Raw genomic sequence first — 10756 nt, forward strand, 5'->3', positions numbered from 1 at the left:
AAAACTGTGCTACAAAAGTCTGTTTATTTTCACTTGAAATAATATATATATATATATATTAATTTCTTTAGTTCAATAAACTATATCAGGAAACTATATGTATATATTGTTACGCCTCCAGTCGTTAGTTAATTTCCCGTAAATTCGTTCCGACGAAACTTTAGCGACACAAGTCCTGTCTTAAATAAAACTGGTTTATTCTTTCCGAATACAACTTTACGATACACTTAATTTCAACAGTCGCTCTATAACAAACACTATAATTCACGTCTTACGTGGCCAACAATATTTTGTCCGCATACATTCAATTACTCATTAACTCTCCGTCGCTTCGTGGCCGGTCTTATATATACAAAACTACACTATGTCTAGAAAGATCACGAGATTTAAGGAAAAGGCGTGAAAGTTCAAGAATGACGTAGCGTGATACTAGTCACGTGACATCGATGTCGTAACAATATATATATGTGTACTTCTAAGCTTCTTTCGTCCTTAACTTCTTTCTGTATAAAAGTACAAGTGTGCCGAAGAAGGAATTATTGCAAAAGAACCACATTACACTGTACTTAAGGGCAGAAACAAAGATCTCTGAACAAACTGGAAGCACGTTAGTGGTTTGTAGTCGTAAGCAGAAATACTTATCGGTATTTACAAGTGATCATTCATTGGTTCTTTAAATCTGGAGCAAGTAGAGCTTGAACAATTAAGTTGGCTCAAATTCAATAAATCCATACACATCATAGAATATACAACATAAGGATCACGTGTAATTTTTTTAGTGGAATTTTGAACCAAGAAAAGTACTCTAAAAATAAAAACCCCTTTTATTGCTTACGGTGCTTGATGAGAAGTATTACATTACACGTGCTGTTCGTTTATTCTGTAAAAAAAATAATAGTAAATTAGTCGTCACTTTCCATCCTTAAATGAACAAAGCCGTAACTACTAATTTTAGTGTTTGAGAGGGGGATATAAATTTTCTTGTAGAATTTAAAGGCTGTAAAATAATTTCACAAATTAAAAAAATGAAGATTTAGTATTTAGGCAATCACAATATAACTTTAAAAACGTCCATTTAAAACAAGCAGCAAATTTACGGTGTTATCATAGCATAGGCTACTTGTTCTAATACTTTTTCAATAAATCAAGGAAGGCGTTTGTTACAGTGGCGGATCCAGAATTTGGACAGAATGTTTTCGCCGTTACGTGGCGTTTTCAAATTTGTTTTCAATATAAACTTAATTTCTTTTTAACTAACCAAGTACAATATTCACCACTGAATAACAAAAATTACACAATAATGTCATTATAAATATATTAAATGCGAAACAGCTTTTCTTCAACTTTATTTCATAAGTTTTATTAGCAACACAAGCATCTCTGACATCATATTAATTAATTAAAAATAATTAGAGAAGTGAATCTTATTGTTCGAGTGGCGTTCATATTACACTAAAATGGAAATTAATTTATTTTTTATTACACATATATAACCTGAGTTTACAAAATATGAACATAACGTTAACAAGATTAAAACCATAACTATTTCTTACCTTTTCTTGTTTTAAATTTTCTTCGAAAAAGACATCGGCTTGCTCCCCCTTTTACGATCCCCAATACCCTTGTTTGGAACTCGCCACCTCACCGGGATAAAATCCCTAGAACACAAACTATATTTTTTTCTGTGGTGTAATAATGTATTATTATTATTTTCTGTAATAATTTGGATGGTATGTATTGAGCATTTATTAATTCAAGTTGATAGAAGGAAAAGGTACAGTGGCATGTCTGCGGACATAATGTTACAAACTGAGTTTCGATACCCGTAGTGGGCAGAGCATAGATAGCCCTTTGTGTAGCTTTGTGCTTAAGAAGAACAACGAGGAAAAATACTGTGCATGATAAATACACATCTTCTATCTTTTGCCAGATCTTCTTCTTGTCATCTAAAAAATCTTCTCGCTAGCAACGTAATATGTCTTACATATCTACCATTTTCTACCTCCTGCGGTTTAAACGCCGAAAGCTAAGGAATCGTTAAAAACTTTTAGGCTTAAAATTTGTGATAAAAATCACATTAATTGCAGATGTTTTTATTTTCTCTCTTCATCTGCCCAAATACTATTCAAAATCAGAGGTGTGTAAAAATAGCATTTCAGGTCTGTCTTTTGACTCCCACAAATTACTAGAATCTATTTTTACACATCTCTGATGTTGAATCCGTACTGGGCAAATGATTTGTTTGAAGTTAAACACCAAAGCTATACAATGAGCTGTCTTTGCTCTGCCCACCACGGGTATCGAAACCCGGTTTCTAGCGTTATAAATCCGCAGACATACCGCTGTGTCACTACGGGGCAGGGCAAATGAAGAGAGAAAAAAACATATTTGTAATTGAGGTGCTTTTTTATGACATATTTTACGCCCAATATCTACCATTTTTATTCTAAATTCCGATTTTTATTCAATTAACTACGAAGTAGTTTCTTGAAGTGAATTTGTGTCTCTTCTTTTATGTATAATTTTATAAGAAACTAGAACTTTAATCGCATTCACGACTTGTCCTAACATTAATTTCAAATCTGAACGGCTTACACACACATATATATATATATACGGTAATATACCCTTTTTTTCGGTGAAAAGCCTAGACGTCGCTAGGTACTTAAAATATTTGGGCCTATAGGCACGGGAATTTTTGGCTTGTTTGTTTCGAATTTAGCGCAAAACTACACAAGAGCTATCTGTGCTAGCCGTCCCTAATTTAGTGAACCAACCCTTGGGCTACTCTTTTACCAACGAACAGTGAGATTCACCGTCACATAATAATGTTTGGTGGGATGGGGATTCGAAATTGCACACCGCAGATTGGGGAGTCGAGCTCCTTAACCACCTGGCCATGCCAGGCCGGGAATTTTTGGCGTTTCAGTATGATATCGATCATGGTTTTCTATTCTGATTTTTCAAGACACCAACCGGGGATTCGAGGCACTGTCAAATAGAATCGGGTCACGGGCCCCGTGTACCAGTGCCTAGGGACGCCTCTGGTGAAAAAGATTGTAACATTAAATTTTATTGTGTATTATTCTTATGGATAAATAGACTGTTTTAATAATCTCGAACACTCAGATCTGCACTTTTCCTGCAAAATTACGTTGAAAACTAGCTTCAACTTACATCTAGTTCACCCAAAATCCTATTCACGATTTCCAAAATTGCAACTTCAGCGTAGTCGCGATAGATGAGTGACGTCAATAAAGTGGCATGTTATAACACTCATCTGACCAATGTAAAGGAAATAATAAAGTTTAAATATTATAAAAATAAATAGAAATTATATGCAAATATGAATGTTAAGACTTGCCCCCTCCCCCTTTTTTCAAACTCCTGGATACGCCAGTGTCTGCCTCCTAGTTGCCTGATACACTTGGTTGAATTGTAGCACTTGTAGTGGGGCGGGATGCCATCCGACGTCTATTCAGGAAGACCCGAAACCACCTCGCCACCTGTTATAATAATAAATAAATAATACACATGAAAAACAAAAACATAGTTCTCAGCTTCAAGCGTTTCAGAAACCACCCCGCTTCTTCTTTTCCTCCATTTTAAGAACTGAGTATTTGAGAGTGTAACTGTAAGAAATTAGTATAGTTCTTTACGTAATAATTGGTTTTTTGTAGCTTACTAACAAATTTGTTCGTATGAATTGGTTTTATTTTATTTGGAAGAAAAGTTGTGACTAAAGTGGAACTCAATGTCGGTCAATCTTTTAAAGAGTGGGTTGGTCGCGAATTTTGTAAAGTATTTAGTTTGATGTGTTGTTTTTGGTTCTACTCTCTCCTGTCGACCCTATTTTGAGAAAGCAGCCCCCCTCCCGCATTATCTTATTTTGAAAATTACGCAGTAACGATTTTGCTATATTCAGTTACGGTGGTAGACGAGTTGTTCACGTTTGAACTTGAACTTTGAGACACAAGTACTTCATTATGAACGCAAATAGTTTGGTTGTTGTTAATGGTGAGAGGGGCTCAGAGGTTAGTATTGACCAAGGTTTAAACCTAGGCTGATTACAGGAGTTAGTGCTGTGAATTTTACTTTTAAAGCCACGAGTCTTAATGTTACTTGTTTGGCGAAGCATGAAGCCTAAAAAATGCGTTCGAAATAGATAATCACTAAATGGTAACCATGTCAAACGTAGTTATACATTAGGAGCGGCAGTGTTCACCAAATACTATTTTTAAACGGTGATCCATATTGAACTAAAAATAAGAAGAAAAAACCAAAAGAAGCTGAAATAAACTGGCAAATACTTTGAGTACGTACATCAATAAGGTAGTCCTTATACTCAATAATCTACAGTCGAGGCTATGTGCTACGTCATTCTACTGCGGCGGTTACCCTTTGTTGCCTACCTAATATTTTACCACCATCTTGTGTTTTCAAATAGGAATAAAACTAACACTTTAGAGCCATGTTTTAGTCTGCCATAAGTCCTTGTCTATGAGGCCTTTTCTGTCTGACCTAGTTTTATTTTAAATTGCGTTTCAGCTGCCTTGTAGTTGTAAAACTGCAAGAGAGAGAATTTTAAATTTAATATTTCTAAAACTCCTTTGTTTTATGGTGAGTGTTTTTTTCTCAGTGTAACGATTCCTGGCCACCAGGAAACGCTAGGAATCACCGTGATTCACCCTGATCTTGGAGCCTGGCAAGCATTCGGAATTGAATTCGTTTTAACGTTCGTCATTGTTTTCACCGTGTTTGCCACAGTTGATTCGAGCCGTAGATCTTTGGGAAGTGATGCTGTTGCCATAGGAATGGCGTATCTAGCTGTCTCACTAATAGGGGTAAGTGTAAATGTTAAAAAGTAATTATTGTTTTCACGAGTTCCTCGCTGAAAAAAAAATACAAGCTCCTAAGAAGGCACTTGTCAAGTACGATCTATTATTTTTCTTTGTTATTAAGATATATTTTATAGAAGTTATAATAGCATTCTGTTTTTTATTTCCGGTTTCTGTTTAACGTTTTTTTTTTTTAAGTTGGAGCAAATGAAACCATAGTCTTAAGTATATGCTACAACATGGCGCGTATTAGCCACGGTTTTCTCGGGCTTTCAAGTTGGCCTAAAAAGTTTTAATAAATAATTTTATGTTTCTTTGTTGTTGTTGTTTTTTTTACGAAATGCTTCGGGATGTTTCAAAAGATCTAAGTTAAATATATACTAATACGAAGCTGTGTAATGATACACATTGTTTGAATTGTTGAGAGGTCAGAAGTAAGATCAAACTTTCTCGTGATGCTAAGTTAGCAAGTGTCTTGTTTTTCTGATATAACTGTGTTTAATATTTCTGAGTAAAACGTTTTTGAAGGATTGTTATAATGTAAAAATTATAATTTCCTTTTCGCTTACTGAAGATAAAAAATAATGGCTTGTTGTAAAATGTCATATGGCCAACACTAAATCAGAACGTGTAAGCAAGCATTCGCTCAAATTTTGCTCCTGGACTCAATCGAAGATTCTCTCTGGTAATGAAAAAATTGACCGAATATACCTATGTAAAAAGTTTGGAGGTTAAGGGGATCAAGAAATTGTTTTTTTTTTATGTGTATCTTTAAGATTTCTTTTAGAAGAAACCATGGGGGTCCGGAGAGTGCCCCCTCCGGATTATATAACCAAAACATAAAGTATAACGTATAATTAAAAAGGAAAAAAAAGTGTTTCCCTAGTTGTAGTTTTGAAATCATTTTGTTATCTTGCACCCTCTGTAATATATCCTCTGGACGTCCATGGAAGAAACCAAGGGACAGTTTGTAATTGAAGGGTTATCAGGGACAGTTTGTAATGGAAAGATCCTTAGTGGTAGTTTGAACATTTCTAAGGGGCAGTTCGTAATTGAAAGATTCTTAGGGGTAGTTTTTAAATGAGTTCTAAGGAGCAATTTGTAATTGAAAGGTTCTTAGGGGTAGTTTTTAATTGAAAGGTTCCAGGTTCTTAGCGTTAGTTTGTAACTGAAGAGCTCTAAGGAGCAATTTGTAATTGAAAGGTTTTAGGTTCTTAGGGGCCGTTTTTAATTGAAAGATTCTCAGTGACAATTTGTAATTTAAAATTTCTAAGTGGTAGTTTAGTTTGTAATTGAAAACTTGTGAGGAGCAGTTTGTAATTGAAATGTTCTCAGTGGTAGTGTGTAATTGAAATTTATAAGGGGCACTTTGTAACTGATAAATTCTGAGGTACAGTTTTCTCACGATTATTTTCTGGGTTTTGTTACTTTCAGCGAAGATATTAAGCAAAAATAAAAATATAAATCGTTCAAAAATAGCTGTTTATCTAGGAATGTACAGCCTTCCAACACAAGGCCCAGCTGATCCACTTTTCCAGAGACACGATTATTAAAAGATTGTATTAATCCGTATCACACTTATTTACTTCTGAATTCCACGACATACAGGTGTATTTGATTTCTATTCCTTTTCTTGTGTGTTGTTTCACAGCGTATAGCGAAAAAGATTTAATAAACTGTACGACATATTTTGTACACGAAACAAGTTGAAAATGGCACTGGTAAGAAATATTCCAGAAAGTTAAACCAAAGTTTGATTATATAGGACATATTACATAAAGTGAGGCGTGTGAATTTATGGGATTAATTTTCTGAGGTTAAACATATGCATCATGTATATTTTATGGATTGTTTCATCATAAAGATAAAGATGGTCCATTATGTATTTGTGTTAGCATCCATCACCCAGCGTTGGCTGGCTCGATTACTGTAAATGTTTGTATGATAACTGGTAACTGTCTGTGATGTACATGGGCTATTTTGTTTTAGGATATTTTCCTTGAGAAGGGGATAAAAAATACCCTGAAATAGGGCACATTTCCACATTTTTTTAGACTTTTGGCTTTGAATTTAAAGACACAAGTACCTAATCATTTAAATGAGTCAGTTATTACCTTCTACACAATTAGCATCTAATGATATCATTAGAGATTTAATAACAAAAGAAAGAAGGAAAAGAAACATTATACAACATTGTACTGTATACAATTTTTGTGTCCTTAACAGTTAGTGCGCTTAAAGGGTTGTTCTGCTTCCTTTGAACTATACAGTGGCACTATGAGTGCTTGTTCGAAACATTGAAGCGGTAAGTTCATGTTTGTGCATTATCTTTTTTGAGACAATGTCACCCCCAGAGACCGCGAAAAACTGGTGGATTGTCAACACAGCATCTAGCTATCCTTATTTTTTCTATGACTGAAACAAAACAGGAAATCTCTTAAGTTGGAATGTTTTACTGATTTTAAGTGTTTCTCATTTCGATTAAAGAAGAAACGTAAAATAAACATGATGTTGAAGAGTATACAACAAACCTTTTTTACCCCGTGCAGTTTTTGAATTTACGTCATTCCTGTATCATTAATGCTGTCTGTCCAACGAGTAATCTGAGGGTCGCGGGTTCGAATCCGCATCCCACCAAACATGCTCGCCCTTTCAGCCGTGGGGGCGTTATAATGTGACGGTCAATCCCACTATTCGTTGGTAAAAGAGTAGCCCAAGAGTTGGCGGTGGGTGGTGATGATTAGCTGCCCTCCCTCTAGTCTTACACTGCTAAATTAGGGACGGCTAGCGCAGATAGCCCTCGTGTAGCTTTGCGCGAAATTCCAAAAAGTGAGTCGAGCGCCTTATCCACCTGGCCATGCTGGGCCCCGATTAAAGAAGAAACGTAAAATAAACATGATGTTGAAGAGTATACAACAAACCTTTTTTTACCCCGTGCAGTTTTTGAATTTACGTCATTCCTGTATCATTAACGCTGTCTGTCCAACGAGTTGATACAAAAGTTGAAAAATGTGTTTTTTATTTCAAATTTAAAGACTTAGAAGTAACCAAAGGTCAGATTAAGCCTATTTTCGACCAGCCAATTTATTCTAATTAATAAATTTAGAAAATAAACAAACTTAAATTGATTTTTTCTTTTATGAGGGATATGCCAAAGATATTCTGTGAAGTGTACATAGCGTGTGCGAGTACATCGGAACGTTAAAAATTTCGTAACTAGAGTGGCTTTTCCTATCACCTGTATTTCGGTCACCTATATACATATACATATAAACGAAATGTGTATTTGTTTACACCCTAACTCCCCTGAGCCTATTGGACCAATCTCAACCAAAATTTACATGTAAACACTATAAACTATGGGGAATCTCGTAAGGAGGTCAAAATTCAACGTAACCCTATTTCTATTTTGTAAAGCCTGTTGGTTAATTACTCCCAGTCAGTTGAGTCAATCTAAGATTAACGCTTTAGGCAATGTTAAATATTCTAAAGGGATTCAAGGTCAAAGTATGAAAGTTGCTGGATTGTTTCTCAAACAACCATGTTTTTCTTATGATCAATGAAACGTAGGGTGTTCAAGGGTGGGATCACCTCAAAATCTTTATTTGTTAGTAGACGGAAAGCAAACTGCAAATGTTGTTTATGAAGAAGCTTTGTTATAATTTTAAAATTTTGACATAAAGTTTATGTTCAAGTTATTACTTTGAAATATATGACTGCTGTTAAGCTTACATTGTTTTAATTAAGTTTAAACATTCTCTGTCAGTTGACGGGTATTTATATGCTAAGGATCAGACCATGAGAACCTTCGATTTAACGTAACTTAAAATGTGTTAGTGTTATTTTAAATTATTCCCAAAATTATTGTACAATTCAAAAATAATCCTAGTAATTTTTCAGTAAGAAAACGTAGAGTTTTTGATACAAGCTAATTTTTTTGGGTGTATTTTCTTTCGGGTTTTGCAACTACCTGTCATGTACTTGGCAATAATTTTACTATGATACAATTTGAGTTCCTATTGTACTTTGATTATTCTGTAACTTCATTTTTTTAAATATTTGAGTTTCGACCACCACGTTAAGATATAAAATCATATTCTAATTCCTTACTTCCTGTTTCCAGAAATTGCGTGTTAACGAGTGTTATTACCTATGGGTTGGATATTTTGATTATTTTTCACGAGTTCTGTAATATAATGCACCTGGTGGTCACGTTTGAACAGAGTAATATACATATATATTGTTACGTCTCTGTTCGTTTGTTAATTTTCCGTAAAAATTCTTTCTGAAGAAACTTTAGCGATACAAGTCCTTTCTTAAATAAAACTAGTTTATTCTTTCTCAATACAACTTTGAAATTCACTTAATTTCCACAGTCACGCTATAACTTAAACAAACGCTATAATTCACAACGAAAGATTCATGCGCTTGTCTCAATTATCCGTCTCTATCTCTGTCTGCAATTCAATTCCATTGTTGCCGTCACTTCTTACCGGTCTTATATATACAAAAAGCGTACATCTCGTTTCTTCGTGAATCTTCTAGAATATCATGACGTGTTACCAGCGTCACGTGACTACTGCTGTCGTAACAATATATATATATATATATTACACATCCCAGATTATAGCTGACCCATTGAAGGGGAGACGTTCCGATAAGAGATACGGTGGTCTGATTGTGATGCATGTTTAGTTTGAAAAAGGCCCCTAGTGGCACAGCGGTATGTCTGCGGACGTACAACGCTAGAAACCGGGCTTCGATACCAGTGGTTGGCAGAGCACAGATAGCCCATTGTGTAGCTTTGTGCTTTACTTAAAAAAAACAACCAAGTTTGAAAAATTAATACCATTAAATCGGACATGTCATGATGTGCCCACAGTGCCTCTATATAACGTTACAATTAATTTATTGGTTTGTTAAGGATTTAAATAAATACAGTTAACTTTAGTTTGTCATATCTCCTCTTAGTAATTTATTTGAATATCAAATTTGGCTCGTCTATGTGCATTGTTTTATAATTTTAGTGAAACTTTTAAGACCTACGTATTGATCGATTATGACAGTCTTATGTGACATTAACCATCTCTGGTGGCAGATTTTAATAAGCTGCTTATCATGTCTAGGTCATTTTGGTAAAACTGTGGCGATCTAATACTGTTTTCATAGTTATTAGCCTAGACGAAATTATTCATATCTTAACATTATGTTGTTGTTGTTTGTAAAAATCAACGCACCCAATCTGCCCTCACTAAAATGAACTCGTTCTTTGATAATATCAGTTGTTGTGGTAGTATAATGAGCTGACTGTAACCTGCAGTTTTCTTTTCGGAGTTTCCTTCACTAGCGTTAATAACTAAACCTTTCTAAATTAAGAAATTGACAGATATTGCTTACAACAAACAGGGAAGAGGGGAGAAATCAACCAATCCTGCTTAAATTAAACGGAAAGGAGGAAAGAAATAGACAAATCCTGTTTAAATTAAACAGGAAGGAGAAAACAAAGGCAAATCCTGTTTACATTAAACGGGGAGGAGAAAATAAATCGACAAATCCCGTTTAAGTTAAACGGAAGGGAGGAAAGAAATCGACAAATCCTGTTTAAGTTAAACGGGGAGGAGAAAATAAATCGACAAATCCCGTTTAAGTTAAACGGAAGGGAGGAATGAAATCGACAAATCCTGTTTAAGTTAAACGGAAAGGAGTAAAGAAATCGACAAATAATGCTTAAATTAAGCGGAAAGGAGGAAAGAAATCGATACATCCTGTTTAAGTTAAACGGAAAGGAGGAAAGAAATCAGATATCCTATTTAAATTAAATGGAAGGAGGAAAGAAATCGAGACATCCTGTTTAAATTAAACGGAAGGGAGGAAAGAAATCGACAAATCCTGTTTAAGTTTAACGGAAGGGAGGAAAG

General features: G+C 34.8%; 1 protein-coding gene across 1 annotated transcript in view; it reads left to right on the plus strand.

Annotated features, from left to right (window-relative positions):
- Nucleotides 1–10756, plus strand: part of LOC106469066 (neurogenic protein big brain-like) — a 56287-nt gene that overhangs the window by 31554 nt on the left and 13977 nt on the right. Inside the window, exon 2 of the mRNA XM_013929519.2 lies at nucleotides 4640–4844. Coding sequence (XP_013784973.1) covers nucleotides 4640–4844 — 205 coding nt within the window. The remainder of the gene's footprint in view (nucleotides 1–4639; nucleotides 4845–10756) is intronic.

Source organism: Limulus polyphemus, unplaced genomic scaffold (assembly GCF_000517525.1).
Source record: "Limulus polyphemus unplaced genomic scaffold, Limulus_polyphemus-2.1.2 Scaffold3284, whole genome shotgun sequence".
Classification (NCBI taxonomy): domain Eukaryota; kingdom Metazoa; phylum Arthropoda; class Merostomata; order Xiphosura; family Limulidae; genus Limulus; species Limulus polyphemus.